Consider the following 18,950-nt stretch of genomic DNA (forward strand, 5'->3'; position numbering starts at 1 on the left):
CGAGCATGCTCGCTCATTTCTAAAAACGTTTTGTAAATTAGCAAGCCGGAGTATGAGTAAATTGGGTATCAATGAGACTGTACACATCAAGATTCAGTATGTCCAAACCACATCCTTCTTCCTGTCTGGCAACAACCGTGTAATGGCTGTAAATCAATTGCTTGTTTGGTTTTCTGCTATGTATCCTGGTTCCATCATAAGCTAGCTCAGCCGTGTCGGATTGTTTATTTTAAAAGGGGAGAAGAGGCTAAGTTCCTACAAGACACTTCTTGAAATCCATCATGCCCCATCCCTCTTTCCTTTGACATCTGCTATAAGGAAACAGTCAAGAGGCAAACTTATATCAGAGCTTAAATGGTCATAAACTTTTCAGGACTTTTCCAAGTACTTGTGTTTATGTGACAGACCATGTAATAACTAGCAATCACTTAGACTTACTTAGAATGATGATTTTGGTGCTTACAAATAGCACCATTACAAACATGTCAAAATCTTCTGCACAGGAACACGCCGTGTGTGAAAGCACCCTAAAGTCCGGGACACTAAAGGTGAATGCACATGGGTGGATTTGAATTGTGGAACCTGGAGCGGGCGACCGCCTCCGGATTTCGCGGCAAATACCGCCCATAGCACGCAATGCAAAAATAAATCTTTATGCACACAAGCGGAAACCAATTGCGGTTCCGCTTGCGGATGAAAAATTGCAGTATGCTTCATTTTCCTGCGGATTCCGCACGGACCCTTTTCACTGAAGTCAATGGAAGCCGTCCGACCCGCCCACAATTGACAATGCGGACGGACCGCGGATTCAGTGGGAGTTTAAAAAAAATCTTTAGTACAGAGAAGAAGAAAACAACACAGGTACGCGCGGATGCCGACTGGGCACAGTGTTGGGTTCCGCAGCGGGTTCCCCCATGCAGAATCCAACCCGCCCAGGTACATGAGGCCTAAAAGTCTCCCTTCCTTCTAATTTGTTGCCAACTGTCTTTTTCCATGTAAAGTCCTTCTTCTCTGGTGAAAGCGGATGATAAATAAATCAAGCTGCCCATGGAAGTCTATGGAGGAGGGACTAGGAAGACACTCGCACAGACATGTTGCCGAAGCTAATGGTGGTTACGTTAGTAAAGGGACATCTACACTGCTTAGTATGGATGCAAGTTCTCCATGATGCTTTTTATTGTGAGGTTGTGCCACAGAGTGAGATAGGATACCCTGCTGTACTATGTGTGCAGTGTATATTAGACCCATCAGCTAGTCTACACCCACCAGCTCAGAAGGAATGGAGAATTAAAGGGGTTTTCCAGGGAGAATACTACTGATGGCCTATCCTTAGGTCATTAATAGTTGATCGGTCGGGGGTCGTCGTTTGGGACCGTTCAGCTGAGCGGACGCATGCTGTTAGTGCTGCAAATACACAGAGGTCGGAGCGGAAGCAGCAGAAGTCTCTGTGCCGACCTCTGTGTAGTGGCCGGCGCTTGTAACTGCATGCACGGCTCGCATTGATTGCTTAAATATTCTAAATTTAAAACCCTGGTCCTTAAGGGGTTAAGTCAGCAGAAGCTACTGACTCTGAGGTCTGTAGGCCCTTTATAGGGTGGTACCGGGGTGTCTGTAGCTGTGAGTTATTTGACCTTATTTTAACTTTTCTTGCTCATTGTGTGTCCGGCGGGGGGTGAGGGTGTACGCTCTCCTCCGTAGTGCCGTAACATAAAGTCTCCGTCTAACTTCAGCGTCTAATCGCCCGATTAGACGCGCTTGCGCAGAAGGGTCTTCTGCCTTCGGCTCAGTTCGGCAGCAGCGGCGTTCTGGCTCCGCCCCTTTTACGCATCATCGCGTAGCTCCGCCCCCGTCACATGTGGCGATTCCAGCCAATCAGGAGGCTGGAATCGGCACACGTCATGGGACGGAGCTACGTGATGACGCGTTCAAGGGGGCGGAGCCAGAACGCCGCTGCTGCCGAGCCGAAGGGAAAAGACCCATCTGCGCAAGCGCGTCTAATCGGGCGATTAGACGCTGAAATTAGACGGCACCATGGCGACGGGGACGCCAGCGCAGGGAAGGTAAGTGAATAACTTCTGTATGGCTCATATTTAATGCACGATGTATATTACAAAGTGCATTAATATGGCCATACAGAAGTGTATAACCCCACTTGCTGCCGCGGGACAACCCCTTTAATATTGATTTGTGTCCCAGTTCTAGGCTTTTTTTGAGATTTCATAGCTTCACTATGATTTTTTTTCTCTAACAGAACTTTTTGACAACTACATGCAGCAGGACGCCCACGAATTCCTGAACTACCTGCTGAACACCATCGCGGATATATTACAGGAGGAGAGAAAGCAGGAGAAGCAGAATGGGCGGATCCCCAACGGGAACATCGATAACGAGAACAACAACAGCACGCCGGACCCCACCTGGGTGCACGAAATCTTTCAGGGAACGTTAACTAATGAAACCCGATGTCTTACGTGTGAGACGGTGAGGAGTTGGGGTTTGCGATGTGTTTGTGGACGGTAGAGTCATGGGGATTACAAGTATCGGGGAATTCGTTACACTACTTGCAGGCCTGCACTATAGGGCCAAGTAGCAGTTGTGTAATCCACAGCAGCTGTCATCTGTAATGGTTGGGATCAGCGTTTAACTCCAATCCCAGCCATTTAACTCACTAAATGCCATTGAGTAGTTTACACTGACAAGGAGTAAACGGCTGCAGTGTGCCAAATGGGAGGCCATGAGCGCCAGAGGCCATTTTTGGCTCCTACCTCAGGCAAGACCAAATAGTCTGACCCTAATAGGCTAGCTGTCAGCACAACATTGGAAGGCATAATGCACTGCCTTAGGCCTCATGTCCATGGGTGGATCGGATTCTGCATGCAGATTTCCACAGCGGGAGACCTGCGGAAACCATTTGTGGGAGATCATAGGTGTAATGGTTTTTCCGCACAGAAATAAATCCACAACCCCACCTCCCAGCCTTTTCACCATCTCCCTTATTGATTTTTAATAGAGATAAGCGAGCGTACTCGGATAAGCACTACTCGCTCGAGTAATTTGCTTTATCCGAGTATCGCTGTGCTCGTCCCTGAAGATTCGGGTGCCGCTGCGGCTGACAGGTGAGTCGCAGCGGGGAGCAGGGGAGAGCGGGCGGGAGAGAGGGAGAGAAAGATCTCCCCTCCGTTCCTCCCCGCTCTCCCCTGCAGCTCCCCGCTCCGTGCCGGTACCCGAATCTTCAGGGACGAGCACAGCGATACTCGGATAAAGCAAATTACTCGAGCGAGTAGTGCTTTTCCGAGTACGCTCGCTCATCTCTAATTTTTAACCTTCAAATCCGCAGTCTACCTGCAATTGTATTTTTGCACCTATTGAATTCTATTGGCACGGAATCCGCACTGAAATGGAGCATGCTGCGATTTGTTCTCCACCCCAAACATTCCACAAATAAAATAAGCATGCTTAAATTCAGTTGCGTATGCCAATGCTTTCCTATGGGCACTTTGAATTGCGGATCTTTCGCATATTAAGCCACCCATAGGAATGCATGGGTGTCCGCAAATTAAAAAACGCAGATTTGATTTGCAGACCTTCTGGTCCGGAAAACAAATCGCAGAATGCTCCATTTCTATTGAAGTGAATGGAAGTCGTCTGTTCCGCGGGACAGCCACAGCTGACACTGCGGACGTGCCGCGGATCCGTGGGAAAGCAAGAGTGAAAATAAAAACTGTACTGCGCATGTCCGATGGCGAGCCGTGAGGACTATGCGCAGTACAGCAAACCTGGAAGTGGAGAGGTCCGCGCGGACGGCGCTGCCGGGGAAATACAGGTATGCAGGGCTCACCAGCCACAGACAGAATCTGACCTGCCCGTGGACATGAGGCCTAACAGAACCTTTCTATAAAATACATCCATGAAAGCAATCGTATCGCTCCCTACGTTCATATTATTCTAACTCCACCTTTGTTTGTTCCGTGTTCTTCTCTGCAGATAAGCAGTAAAGATGAAGATTTTTTAGATCTTTCTGTAGATGTTGAACAAAATACATCAATCACACACTGTTTAAGGTAATGGTCATGTCATTCGGGATGCCTCGTTCATACTGTGCTGTTGTCTTTTCCCTCCTTCATGTGATTATAGCTGAAGGTCCTTTTACACAGGTTTTACACATCGTTGGTCAATGTAAACATGTCTGCAGTCGGCCAACAAATGGGCAAACACTTGTTTCTTGGCTGATTGCATCATCTATGCAGACAAGAAACAGCTCGTTCGTTGGCAGCACACCTCCCAACGTGACCTGGGGATGTGCCGCCAACAAACAATAGTTCGTCCCCATACAAAGCATCCTCTGCTGCCCCTGAATGGCTGTAATCAGCGCTCATCTGCATTCTATATGGTCAGTCGGCACTTGTACATCTGCCATGTAAAGGCCCCTTTTTTTTTTTTACTAAAGTATGTTAATCAGAAGTTCATCAGGTCTCCCCATTGCTATTTATTATATATGTCTCTCCTCTGTACTACATTAGAGACACACATATTTGCCTGCACAGTGTCCTTTTTTAGGTCTTCACATGCTCTACACACGACTCAGGTTATCACTGACACCAAAGTCTATAATGTAGCATGTGAAGTTAAATAAAAAGGCTCTCCAGGGTTAGGAAAACAAGACTGCAATCTTCCAAAAGGGAAAAAAGAAACAGCGCCATGTCTATCCACAGGCTGTGTGTGGTATTGCAGCTTAGCCCCATTTGCTTCAGTGCAGCGGAGCTGCAATTCCAGACCAGACACAACCCATGGATAAGAGGAGTACTTTTTCTGGAAAAATGCAGCCATGTTTTTCTAATGCTGTACGAATCAAGTTCATCTATCTGGGTGCCGGTCACCATGGGAATTTGTACTTCATTTTTGTCTTATCAAAGATGTGTGTACTCTTTTAACTCTATTTTACAAATCGGTATATTTGCCTAAAGAGAGAGATTTTGTAAATTCATTATATTAATTTTCTAGTAGGGATCATGCAGTAAAGCATTTTACAGTGTTGAGCATTTTACCGTCTGCAGAGCTGAAATCTTCCCACATTCCTTGCTGGCTCAGTATCTGCACAGATTTGTTTCAGGGTGATGTGCATTTCATGAAGCCGTATGCTGATACAGCTAAATTGTTAGATTTGTTTCTGTAAACTTGTTTGTTTTTTCTTGTAGCATCAGGCAGAATTGTGAATGCAGCTCTGGGCTTTAATACAGGCAGTGCGAAATACGTAACGCAATGTAATTGTAATACAACATTTTAGGGTCACTTACTTGTAAACTGGAAAATGATGTTCAGAAGTCAATAGAACTCCTAAACTACATTTTCCTCGGGTCTGATCGTGAATGGATCACAACTAATTTTAAGGGGTTGACCAGAAACCCTTTAACCCTTTCCAATCCACTGTCTGACCTCTGAAGACATTATGATTTAAGGCTGTACAGCTCCTATGTTGGAAGACGTCCGTCGGGGTTCTCTTACTGTATATTGCCAGCCTCTCTGCTGTCGGAGCCTATCCAACATGTCACCTCATGTAGTTCTGGCTTTAGCCAGCAGATAGCGCCATTGTATAACGGCAGAAAAAAGAGTAAACCCCCTAGGAAAACCAAGATACAAATTGGGTTGGAAAGGGTTAAGATGCCTTTTGTTTATTTCTCCTTTCTATGCTGTATTGTGTGTCTTGCTGGTAAGCTGTACGTACCCCGCAGAGCTGCAAGAATGCTTCTGCGTGCTTTCCATGCGTTACAGGGACTCTCCTAACAAGGTTCTCTATTCGCCTGCTGCATGTCAGTATGATGGGGGTATTTATTTTTCTGTATTTTTAGTGATTATTTGTCAGTCATCACTCTTTATTTTCAATGATTTTATTCTTTTTAGGGGGTTTAGCAACACAGAAACCCTTTGTAGTGAATACAAGTATTACTGTGAAGAATGTCGCAGTAAACAGGAAGCACATAAAAGGTAATGTATTCTGTAATACCGACTTCGGGACTGAACAAAGACCATATAATGTTCTCTTAGGATGTTGAAGTGATGGCTGATAGACGCTTGTGTCTTCTCTTGTTATAGCTATACACGGTGACCTTCATCGCTGCGTTTCATACAGATCTGTAGAGATGTATCCATTTAATGCAAGATGTTAACATTTATGGGACTTTTGCTTTGTTCACTCTTTCATCTGCTCGTTCTATCCAGGGCTTTCCATTATACATGCTGGAAATAGTAATGCCGCATGTTATGCTATTTCTTATCCCCAGTACAATGACAGAACCCCTGAAGGTCACCCATTATATTCAGTGGCTTCCGTTATTTTAACAGATCCAGCAGAAGTTTTTTTTGTTTTTTTTTTAAATCACCGCAGGCTGATTTTTGCAAATTTTTTTCAGCTGCCCGTGGATGAGACTTTGAAAATCTCATCCACTTTCCTGCTATTGTAGATGCTGCAGATTTTCTTTGTGACAGTATGAAAAGTCCTCAGTAAATCCGCCCATGTGAACATAGCCTTGTGGTGAAGGATGGGAAGGGGTCATTAAAGAGGCCACCTCTGTGCTTTATCGTTAACCTCTCATTTCCTAACTATCAGAATGCAGATCAGCGCTGTTGTATCATCTACATATCTTGTATCTGTCAATTGCAGGATGAAAGTAAAAAAGCTGCCTATGATTTTAGCTCTTCACCTAAAGAGGTTCAAATACATGGACCAGCTGCACCGATACACCAAACTCTCCTACAGAGTAGTCTTTCCTTTAGAGCTTCGACTTTTTAACACATCGGGAGATGCCACCAACCCAGACAGAATGTATGACCTGGTCGCTGTGGTCGTCCACTGTGGAAGGTAGGAGAACATTATGGGGAAACTCAGATGGGTTCTGATGCCTTGGGTAAAACGACATAAATATACCCTAATGTTGTGGTACATCCCAAAACTTGTATACGTTCCCTGCCGTACTTCACCGATGACTGGAGATGGTATGTAGTCTTTCATAGATTAATCGCACAAGTGCTGCCTTCTATTACTTGCATAGACTGCACCCTTATCAGTCAGGGTTGTACGTACCACAACATATGCCTGGTATTGGAGCCTCTGGATAAAGCACCGCCCAGCCATAGTTGGCCCCATTCCCTTTGCTACTGCATGGCATGTCTCTCCTATCCTGAGGAACTACATTATCAGCGGACAAGGGGTTGAGGAAGTGGCCCAAGAGTCATTAAGAGGGCGATCATCACTTATGGGTGGCCAAATCCAGCAGCATAGTGGGGGCCCATCTTTGATACTGGGCCTCTTTCCTAAGTCCAGAGAGCCTCCTTCATACCTGGGATGACCCTGTATAATAGCATTGGTCCGTCTTCTCACTCTGAAAGGTTCAACTTTTATTATTACAATTTTTTTTCTCACCAGTGTGTGTATGTAATGTATTTATTTCTAATGTAACTCTAGAATGTACAATTTTGGTAATATAGTTGCTTTGGTTTATAAAGTCATACTCGTTATTTTTTATTATTACATCGTTGTCTTTAATTACTTTTACTTTTTTTTTTCTCCCTCATTTTAACAGCGGTCCAAACAGAGGACATTATATTGCAATAGTGAAGAGTCATGACTTTTGGTTGTTGTTTGATGATGACATTGTAGAGGTAAGTCCTTTGTTTATAGAGTTCTTGCTTCTCTTTAATGCTTATTTACACTTTGTAAATGTTTCTTATTTGCAACTAACTGAACACGGACAGCGCTCTGACCCATTAACCCTTTGCAATCCAATTTTGGATTCAGGGTTTTCTAGGGGGCTTTCTCTTTCTGCCATTATACAATGGCGCCATCTGCTGGCTACAGCCAGTACTGCGGTATGTAACATGCCGGAGAAGCGCTTCACAACAGAGCGGCCAGTAATATACAGTAAGTATACCCTGCTGGATGTCTTCCAACATCGGAAGCTGTAAAGCCTTCAATCAAAATGTCTTTAGGCGGCAGACAGTGGGTTGGAAAGGGTTAAAATCTGTGGGCCTTTATATGCGTATGTTTTTGTTTTTTTACACGGACCATAGCAAAGACAAATGAGCCGTAAAACACGGTTGTCTGTGGAAATCCCCATTGCATACACAATCCGCGTTATTGTGGGGCGCTGTCACGCTCTGCGCCTCCCGGTAATTACATTGGCGCTCCCGTGCTGTATACGGGGTCCTAAGTGACCTAGATCTCCTCTATTAATCTCTATATTATCTATTTCTACAGAAAATTGATGCACAAGCTATAGAAGAATTCTACGGGTTAACGTCGGACATCTCGAAGAACTCTGAATCTGGGTATATTCTCTTCTACCAGTCTCGGGACTAAATGAGAACTGTGATGACGAAAGACATACATTCTGCCTCATTTCTTCTTTGTACAGTCGGAACAAGGAGAAAGCACTGATTTACTAGATATGTATATATGGATACACATATATGGCTAGATATGTGTATAGGTGACATATAGAAGTATCTCAAACTACAGACAAGAGAAGAAAAAAAAAATACATGGAGTACTGGGAGCTCAGGGGGGCATTAGCGCAGTTTGCACACGCCGAAGCAAAGAACACGGATCAAAGAAACTCATATCATGAGAATTGATTTATTTGCTCTCAGGAATCACGCTCACCATACAGTTCCATCACTACTACTGCTAAAACGAGGGCGGAGGCGGTCTCCGCCATCAGTGGATTGGACTTCCAGTCATTGATTACTGTTTGTCATATTAAGTTAGCTAGCTATAAGATACGCGGAGTGTTCCTGAAAACACATACAGAAGCCTGTGCATTTCCACACTGACCATTCTACACCACAAGCAAAAGTGAAAAAAAAATTAAAAACACGTAAGCTGTTGTAAAGACAAAAAAAAAAAAAGATATATATATATATTTATATATATTTGCGCCCAGCAACCGCAATTGCCTTTCTTTAAAGGACAGTAGAGATGAGCCCAAGTCAGGTTGTTGAACGCCTGGAGAAGCATATAGGGTATGTTCAAATGGTAAGCTTGGGGTCAGTAATGGGAGGGAGGGGGGCGGGGTGGAGGTGCCAGAAGTAGTGATAATTTATTTTCGCACAAATGTTGACTTTGGCGCCTGTGGTTGGATCCGAATTCTGATTTTTCTTAGCTCAAAATACAGTCACTAAATTTTAATGTAAATTTGTTTAATTTATTGGTCATAGTATGCCAGAGAAACATCATAAAACGTCACAAGAAATCCTATATATACATACACACGCAGGAAAATTCCTTTAATACGACTTAAAGAGGACCTGTTCACTGTCTTGACATGTCTGTTTTAGTAAATACTAGTATTTTTAATACTGGCGCATCTTTTATTGGGATTTTCCATTATGCCGTTCCTTTGTTACTCCTCCTGGAAGGGGTTTTACCAGATTTTTAAGTTATTTTTTATCTAAAGGATAGGAAATAGCTTGCTGATCTGTAGGGGGCTCACAGCTGACACCACCGCTGATCTCCAGAACGGGAATCGTGTGTCTCGCTTTTTTGGCGCTGCGGGGGTTGCTTCTTCCCCCGCAGTGACGTTGCCCTGAATGGAGCGCTGGCTGCATGTGCTTGGACAGTGTTCCATTCGTTTCAATGGGGCTGATGGAAATACCCAGCGCTTATTCAATCTCCTCCGTGCTGCAGTAAGGAGGATGGGGGACTCGGGACCCCATTTCTTGAGATCGCCGTGGTCTCAGCTGTGAGACTACTTACTGATCAGCAAGTCATCGCCTATCCTGTGTGTAGGGATAACTTACGATTCTGGTACAACCCTTTTAATAAGTTGACACGATAGTGTTAACACCACAATCGGGCATGTCCTTACTGTCAGGGGTACTTACTAATGGTTGTGCGCCTGAATTCTGATGTAGAAAAGTTGCAGATTTTGGCACGCTTATGCAAAACTTTGCAACTTTTCTGGCTTCTGCGCTGATTTTACCACTTTTGTGAAACTAGTGTAGATTATGCCAGAAATGTAAATCAGGTCAGATCTGACACACATTTTTGTGTGGCCACATGGAGATGCCGAGATGCGCCTAATACATGAAGAGGTGTGCGCCTCTTCATGTATCCGGTACATGGTGCACCAGGGAAAATTATACTCGGTTGGGGGAAAATGTCCAGTTAGTGATACTGTGTATTGATATGCCATAAGGGGAGTGCTAGTGCCCAGTTGACATGTTAATCATATATTTCCAGGAAGACTAACAGAGGAAAAGCACAATACAGAATTTTATGAAAATGCGCTGTGTTCTTTTATGAAGATTGAGGAGTTTGCAAAATGGATAATGGTTTGTTCACATCAGCGTCTCTGGTTCCGTCCTGAACCTCACTAAATTCTGTTCAAATACAGGCTGAAGTAGCGCCGCACGCAGCACCACTTCATCCTGTAAAGTGACAAACAAAAAACTGAAAGGATAATCAGTGGGTCCATCTGGCACCCTTTGGTTCTGCCATATGGAAGATCTGTTTGGCCAGTGTGCGACTTTCCTGCTGTCATAGCGGAACAGGAAAATGGAACCTCTTAGCGCAGATGTGAACAAGCCTTAAAGGGGTTTCAATAGATCTTCTATCATCTGGATAGGTCTTTAGTAGTTGATGGACAGAGATCCCCCTCCGTCACCTGATCACCTGGCCCACTGTCCAGACTACGTAATCTGTGGTAAGAGGAAGTCGGAGGGCTGGCTTCACTCCAATAGAAATCAGTGGGAGCGACACGCTACTGTTCCACTTTCTTCTTCTCTCCTGGTCAGGACTGGATAGGACATCTTGGCCAGGAAAGAAGCAGAAAGTGAAGTCGGCGCTTCAATGATTACAACATCCGACCTGCCTGACTGGACAGCGGGCTAGATGATCAGCTGATGGACAAGGGTCCTGAGCGGCGGTCCTCCGTTCATCAACTACTGATGAGCTATAAAGAGGATATGTTATCTGTTGAAAAGAGGGCAGACAACCCCTTTAAGTCAGAAGAGTGAATATTAGTCCTTAACTGGAAGTGGTGGGTAGAGAACCACAAAGATGGTGGAAGCTAACGTTTTCTGTTTTGATCAATGTGTGCGCTGTTCTAGATTACTCTAGGTAATGACTTTATGCATTGTGAGATGCTGTTTCTTTGCTGAATTAAGTACCAAAGTTAGTTGTCAGCCTTTATCACATCAGCTGTTACTAAAATCAGCTCTGTCATATGTAGCCATTGGTTGTTAATGCTGGGAGGTGCAGTTTAGTAGAGCTGCAGCGCCGAAAGCCGAATTCCCCTGTAGTGACTGCATACTGTTGTTATGGTTCGTATTACGTTACCATTGCATAATCTGTTTTGTTCTTCCTCTTGTCACTCCCCTTGTACTTTGCAGCCCGTGTACATGTAAGACCATCACTTCAATGCAACAGGAAGCATGAGAAGTTTTTGCAATGTAGCTTTAAAATTAATTTCTACCTTTTTATCATTCGGTCCAAAATTCTGTTTAATCAAAACAACCGAGGTAGAGCGCCTTAGACGCCAACTCAATGGAAGACAAGACTCCCCGGTCCGGAAACCCTCTAAGACAGAATCGTACAAACAGAAATTATCTCAGCAGTAGGCCGATAGTCATTCATTACATCTCTAGTGACGAGTCATCATGTAACTTACGGAATCCCTTACAAAACACACAGTCCTTCTAGTACTGTAGCCGCTGACATCTTATGTCAGAACCTCACCGGACAGCATTCGCCTTCCTCTGACGCGGTCCTTGGATAGTCATTAAGGTCTGCTATTCCACCATTTCACCCTCCAAGAAACGGTACAACTGTGTTTCTGAGGGACTTTAAAAGAACAAAAAAGTCTACTCCTCGGGCCGGAAGAGGCTGGAAAGCAAAAAGGGTCAATTAGGCTCCTAATTCAGGCACCTGTAAAAAGTCTTTGGTATGTGAGAAGACCTGTCTCAGGGATTCCATGAGTTGCATGATGACTTGTCGCTGTAGATCTAATTAATGACACTTTAATTGCCCTTTGCTCCAAGATCAAAATTTGCTTAGATCGTTTCCTAATCTATCTTTGTAGCAGCTGGAGTTGCATAATTCCATTTTTTTGTTGCTTGTTGGAGGTGAAAATCCGCTCCATAGACAAACTTTTCAATAACATGCTTCTTACTTGAAGGTGCCACTGAAAGGAGCTTACTGTATGCTGTGCTCTCATTGAGTTCAATATATAACTAGTATGCAATAAGCTCTTAACCCATTAAAGACAAAGCGCGGTAAATATATGGCACTTGGTCCTGGACTTTAATCCTCACCAATGGCAAAAATACAGGATTAAAGCCTCTGTTTCTGCAACCAAGCAGGAGCAGGTCGGGGTCTCAGCAGTTAGTCACAGCTGAGAAGCCGTAGGAGAAGGGGAAGCAGTTTTTAACCCCTTCTGCCTTCTCCTTTCCTGGGTACATAACGCTCAATGAGCACCCTGTACTAAGAAGTGAAAGTGGAAGTCTTTCTTCCACTACACGATCCGGTGATCACGTGACCACCAGGAGCCCCTGGCACAACAGAGTTGCAGGGTCCTAGCAGACCAAGATCAGCTCTGCTAGTGACTTTTGTCACTTCAGGAGGATGTTTTCCTTGTAAATGGGGCTCCTATGGATGCCACAGCTACATTGTAAAAGTTTTTTTTTAGTTTTTTTTCTTAGCATTTTAATGTGAAGGACCCCCAGAGATCTTATGTGACATCATGGGGTCATACTGGTAAAAAAAAATAATTACATAAATAAGTAAAAAAAATAATGAAATTACAGAATAAAATATATAGAAAGAAAATGACGCCAACCAAAACTGTCACCATATGTGCCCTGTAATCGAAAACTTTACATGTTAGTGTTAATATACTAATAAAAAAAAAAATAATGTTAAAAAAAAAATTAACTTTTTACTCCCAATAAAACTAAAAAATTGGAGAAAAAAAAGTCAGGGAAAAAAATATTTAAAAAAAAAATCGCCCTATATGTCACGGAAAAAAACGCAGCAAAAATAATTTTGGCAGCTGAAGGAAAAAAAATAGGGCAGTAAAACCACCACATGAGTAAAATCCCTAAAAAGTGTCTGGTCCTTTAGGTACAAAACAGCCTGGTCCTTAAGGGGTTAAAGGGTTTGTGAGAAGCGCATAACCCCTGTTCATGTGCCCTACTGGGGAGTATGAACATCAAAGAGCGAGGATCCCCCCTCTGTGCCTTTAGAACAAAGAGCCACACAGTAGAGGGGCTCCCATACTGGTAGACCTTTAGGATGGCCGTTCGTGTGAAGTGTGTAGCTAGCCGTGGATTGTCGGAGGTCCCAAGGGCGAGCCTGGAGTGGATCAGGCGAGCCTGGAGTGGATCATCTGTTATCCCTGGGGCTTGTATTCTGGGAGGGTTTGTGCATTTTGGCACAGCCCTTTTTAACCTTCTTTTAGTGGCCGTTGCAAGAAGCCAGCATGTTACTTTTTAACTGTATGTCTGTAAAGAGGATTTGTAGTTCTATCCAAGAAAAACGGAGCTCCAACTACTATAAAGATCTGTTCACTCCAGTCCTCCCTCCCCATACATATTGCACATAACGTAAGTTTTCCTTGTTCCTTCACATTTTTCAATCTTCTAATTCTTGTTTCCTTTTCTGCCTTAAATTAGACATCCACCCCAAAACTCCATCTTGTCCCCTTTCAAACTTTAATGAGTTACAAATAACTGTTTTAAAAAAAATTACAGCCAAATGGGTGAAAACCATAACCTACACGAATACTTACCTTCCTCAACCCCGGTGATCTAGCTCTGTAGACCCACAATTCACTCAGTTTCTTGTGGTAGCTGAAGTTCTCCTGGCATCAAGACCCATCCTGGGCGCCATGATCGCTGCGGCCTCTGATTGTGTTACTGTTTTCATCTATTTGGCTGTACATTTTGAAGTTAAGTTGTAACCAGACAACTCCTTGATAAGGATTGTCCAGAACTTTAACTATTGGTGACCTTTCCTCAGGACTGGTCATTTGTCTGCATTCTGCTGTTCTGGATCCCCGCTGATCGCATGTAACACGGAATTTGTAAATCCGCAGCATAGAGTGACAGGATACAGACTGTAGATCTGCGCTACAGGTTGAATCATGCTGCGGATTGTTTCTGCGCCGTGCGGATGAGATTTCTGAAAACCTCATCCACATTGTCGCTACTATAAAATACTGTGGATTTTCGGTAGCCAGTTCTGCTGGGGAAAACTTGCAGCATTTCCGTTATGGGTGGACCTAACTTTTTAAAGGATACGTCCAGCCAGATGGAAAACCTCCCGGCGGAGCATTTTCCATCCAGTATGGATGTACCCTTAAAGGGGATTGTCCAGCATTATAGAATAGAGGGTCTACTTAAAGCTAACATGGTACCGCTATGACAGTGCCGCATTGTAACAGTTTTTTTTCATACCCCTTGTGTATAGTCTGACCGTGTTTTGAATGTAGCTTGCCTGGAAAAGTGGGTGAATTTTCAGCGAAATCATTGTCCGTTCAGCTTTGATCTCCTGCCTTTACCATTCCTTCTTTCCATAGTGCGGTAAGACTTTAAATTTTGAGGATTGTGTTGTAAATAGATCTTATTTTTGGCCCGTTGGCCGCATTAACTAAAGACAAATGATTCTACGGTATGATGCGGTGAAGTCTGTTTGCTGTTAGTCTGTGTAATAAGATAGTAGAGATCGCTGCTGCTAATCATTCTTCTGATTTAACATGAAACACTTATATATTGGCTCAGGAACCGCCCTTCTATAGTTCTGGTCCAACCATTCCCAGAAATGACATTGAGCCTGCAGCCCAACTAGAAGCTCTGATGAGGCTGAGACAATCTCTCATCTACAACTAGAAATATTCCACACTTGTACCTCCAGAAGCATGGAGAAACTTTTTTCTGCTTTTCTAGTTTTTTTTTTTGTTTTTTTTTTAAACCGGGCTGTAGCCCAAAGACATTAATGGCTTCATGAGATCTGTCAGAAAACTTAAAGGGGACCTGTCATCCACTTCAAGCACCATAAACTTAAGTTATGGCGCTTATAGGTTCGGTGACGAGGTGCCCGGGGAGCGGTGTCTCATACTTGCCCAGTCCCCCATTCCTCCGATGAAGTCAGCGTGCGGACACCGGCTTGACTTTTTTCAGAAGGCTGCGCATGCATTCCCATTCATCTCTGTGGTAGTGCGCTCACAGCCTTTAAGAAGAGGCAAGGTGGTGTGCACATGCTGATCTCGTCGGTGGACACCGCAGGAATGGGGTACGAGTATGAAGAGACTCTCCCTAGACTCCACCTCACCTAATCTATGAGCACCATAGTTTTGTGGATGGTGGTTCCCTTTAAAGGCATTGTCCATATTGAAGACAGATTTTTAGAAATGGATCAAAATGCATTGAAATAATAAAAGCAGCGGTACTTACCCGTCATTTTCCCCCAGCACTACAGCTCTCTGGTCCTCCTGGACTTTGTTTAGGAACGGCTACCACTTAACCGCTGCAGCCAATCAGAGGCTCTAGTGGTGACATGCTGTTCTAGTATCACTGCTCAGATCTTGGGAGCCTTGATGCCAGGAGAAGCTCAGCTGACTGCCACAGCCTCGGTCTGCCTGCAGCAGTCAGGTGGTAGCGGTTTCTATAGAACAGCCAGGAGTGCTGCAGTAGAGGGAGATGGGTAAGTACTGCTGTTTCTTTGTTGTAATGGCTTTGGATCTAGTTCTAAAATATCTTGCACCCCGAGAACCCCTTTTAGGGGTGCCCTTTAAATAATTCGTAAAGGTCCCTTGTCAAAGTGGTATAGCATGTAAGATCCACTAGTAGGGCATATGCTCTGTCGATGCATCTGGTGTAGGCTAAAGACAACTCCAGGTCAGACCGGTTTTTGCTCTCCCCCCCCCCCCCACTAATAATGGTGGATAATGTTAGTAAATGAGCCACACTTGGTTCAGTTTGAAAGCCCGCCCACTTTTCTGACATATTTGCATGTGACTGATATAGTGTTAAAATTGGTATAAATAAATTGATTTGCCCAATATTCTACATTTAAAGATGGAGCTTTTTTTTTAAATTAGTACAGAGAAATTTGTCCTTTCGCGGTCAGGGATCTATACGGAATGTGGTTGTTGTTTTTTTCTTTTTCCTGCAACTCCATGCTTTTTATGCTAAACTAAGAAAAAAGGTGAATTGTTTGTTTTCAAAATATTGTGGTTTTTATTTTTAGTTTTTCCTCTTTTTAAGATTCTCATTGAGTTGGTGCCATGGCTTCCATTCACTAAGCAGTCGTGACCAGAATTACTGTTCCGTTTTCAAATGGCCCACACAGGATTTGGCCGAATGCCATTGATTTCTAATAGGGTCAGTCACAGTTTCGGTGTCTTTGACAAAGACAGCGCTGCCGACTCCGCTGTTCTTGTAATCAAAAACACTAGAACGCTGATAGAATGGGGGGGGAGAGGGTGTTTGTAAGGCTCTGTTCACATCTGCAGTCATGCATCTGTTTAACACTGCCGTAAATGGATCTGTCCTATGATGCAGCAGAACAGTCCTAGAGGGGTCCCATTGACTACTATGGGGTCTGTCAGGCTTCTTTTAGGCTGTCCTGAATAAAGCTGCACTCTTTCATCCAGGATTTTTGGACTAATTTCCAGCAGTGGCCCCGAGCGAAGCCTCCCACACAGATGTGAACAGAGTTTTCAACTTTGAATTTGCCGATTTTGTTGATTTTAACGGTGTTCTGTAGAATTAGAAAATCTGTCTGATTTTATCCTGAAACGGTGCAACTCTCATCTATGGGCTTTTTTATGAGCTGCAATACCAGACACAGCCTATGGACAAGGGTGGCGCTGGTTCTAGGAAAAAACAGCAGCCCCCTTTTTTTTTTTTTTTTTTTTTCTAACCCTGAGTAACCCCTTTTATATAAAACTTGGCTATTTAACAAAACGGAGTTGATATCAGACCAGCTTTCTACTGAATGGATGTTGCTTGAAGAATACCATTGATTTGAAGTAACTGACATTTTTTCATCTTATCTTAAAGCGTAATTTCAAGAATTAACACCAAGTTTTCTTTGTTTCTTTTTTGCTGATTGGGTTTTATCGTTTTACAGTGAACGTTCTTTTTTTTTTTTTTTTTGTTAAGCCTGCAGAATAAGTGTTCACAGGATGGTTTTATTTTTACATCATGTTTGTTGCCCATTTCATAACTTTCGTAGTTTTTTTGTTTGTTTTTTTTTACTCTGAGGTGATGGTTCTGAGGTTTTTTTTGGTTTTTTTTTAGTTTTGTTTTTTTACTTCTAGTGCAGCTGAAAAAAAATCTTGAAATGTTAATATCAGAATTTAGCAATTTATTAAAAAAAAAAAGAATAAATTATATTAACCAAGCAAAATGACCAACATATGAAGCATTATAGAATTATTTTTTAGGGGTAGTCGAGACAGGGGAATTTTCTGTTGTAAATAGTGGAACTGATTGCTGTGTAACTATATAATTGTCGATTTAAACAGCAGTTCATTATTTTGTATATTGGAAAAAAAAATTTATTAAATATGTATGTTATTTGTTAACATACGAGATGTATTAAACAACCTATAAATTATGAAACGTTGCACTTTTGATACAGATTTATAGATGTTTGGCGGGTGTATTAAAGGGCTTGCTTGAAATAACCATTTGTGTTGTTATGATTTCCTGTTCTAAAGAAATAAAAGTGTAAGCAACACAAACTGCCGAATGTGCGTGTCCTTACTGGCCAATGAGTGATGCCGTTACGCAGCATTGGACAACTTCTACGTATGTGAAATCCTGCAGCCTTTTCCTTTTGGACAATTCACCGTATCATGTACTGAAAAACGTAAAATCACAATTCCGCCATCTTATTACCATTTTGGGTTACAATTGACTTTTAGATTACTTTTTGCAAAAAAAAAAAAGAATTCTTGGAGACGGGACCAAAAGAGTGCAATTCTGACATTGCGTAACTTTTTTCCTGGTGGCGCTCACTGTGTGGGATAAGTAATACGTTATTTTAAAGTGGTTGGCCAAGTGTAAACTATTGATGGCCTATCCATAGTAAATTGTCTTAGCTCTTGGGCTGATTTCTGCAGGAAACAGACAGCTCAGTTCCTACTGCAGTGGCCAGGCTTGGTATTACGGGCATTAAAGTGAACAGGAAATGGGCCTGCAATACCAGGCCTTGCCGCTGTAGTAACAATACAACTGTCAGTGCTCATGCACTGAGCTGGTTTCTGCAGGAAGCAAAGGCCCAGCATACAGTTCATCAGTGGAGGTCCCAGGTGGCAGACGTTCGCTGATCTACTATTGCTAGCCTAACCTAAGGATAGTCCATCAATAGTTTACAAACTGGACAACCCCTTTTAATCTGACTTCTTTTATGGACATTCCAAGGTTTTTTGTTTTTTTTTACTTGATTTTGTTGAAAATGAAAAGTTGTTTTTTTTTCCCTCTGCTTTTTATAATCTTCAATTTTAGCAATTAAAAAAACTACTTTTTTTCAGTTGAACTAGTGATCATTTTATTGCCTTTATAATATACTGCAACACTTCTGTATTGCAATATATTGTATTGCTGCAGAAATTCCATTAAGCCATGCCACAGGCACAGCTTAATAGGCAGCAATTCATGGCAGCCCTGAAGGCCTTCACAAGGCCCCTGGCTGCCATGACACCCAAACAGTATTCTGTGAGCTCATTGCCGAGGATGATTCAGGAGACCGAGTTGGCTCCCTCCCTCTTTTGGGCTATTACAATGTCTCTGTCAGAACTGACAGCAGCATCTGGATGGCTAACAACCGCAATCAGTTATCTGTGATTTGCGGCTTGGAGTCGGCTGTCAAAGACAGTCTATGTAGCAGACCCAACTCCTAGGCCTGCTTCATTCAACCCCCATCACCAGAGGGATTACATGCACATCCT

At 43.1% G+C, this 18,950-nt stretch overlaps 1 protein-coding gene across 1 annotated transcript in view; it reads left to right on the forward strand.

Annotated features, from left to right (window-relative positions):
* USP12 (ubiquitin specific peptidase 12) overlaps positions 1 to 17,684 on the forward strand; it is a 50,349-nt gene extending 32,665 nt beyond the window's left edge. Inside the window, exons 4-9 of the mRNA XM_066583393.1 lie at positions 2,252 to 2,481; positions 3,985 to 4,061; positions 5,899 to 5,982; positions 6,659 to 6,856; positions 7,578 to 7,656; positions 8,252 to 17,684. Coding sequence (XP_066439490.1) covers positions 2,252 to 2,481; positions 3,985 to 4,061; positions 5,899 to 5,982; positions 6,659 to 6,856; positions 7,578 to 7,656; positions 8,252 to 8,353 — 770 coding nt within the window. The 3' untranslated portion in view covers positions 8,354 to 17,684. The remainder of the gene's footprint in view (positions 1 to 2,251; positions 2,482 to 3,984; positions 4,062 to 5,898; positions 5,983 to 6,658; positions 6,857 to 7,577; positions 7,657 to 8,251) is intronic.
* Positions 17,685 to 18,950: the final 1,266 nt, after the last annotated feature.

This window comes from Eleutherodactylus coqui, chromosome 1, assembly GCF_035609145.1.
Source record: "Eleutherodactylus coqui strain aEleCoq1 chromosome 1, aEleCoq1.hap1, whole genome shotgun sequence".
In the NCBI taxonomy this organism is placed as follows: Eukaryota; Metazoa; Chordata; class Amphibia; order Anura; family Eleutherodactylidae; genus Eleutherodactylus; species Eleutherodactylus coqui.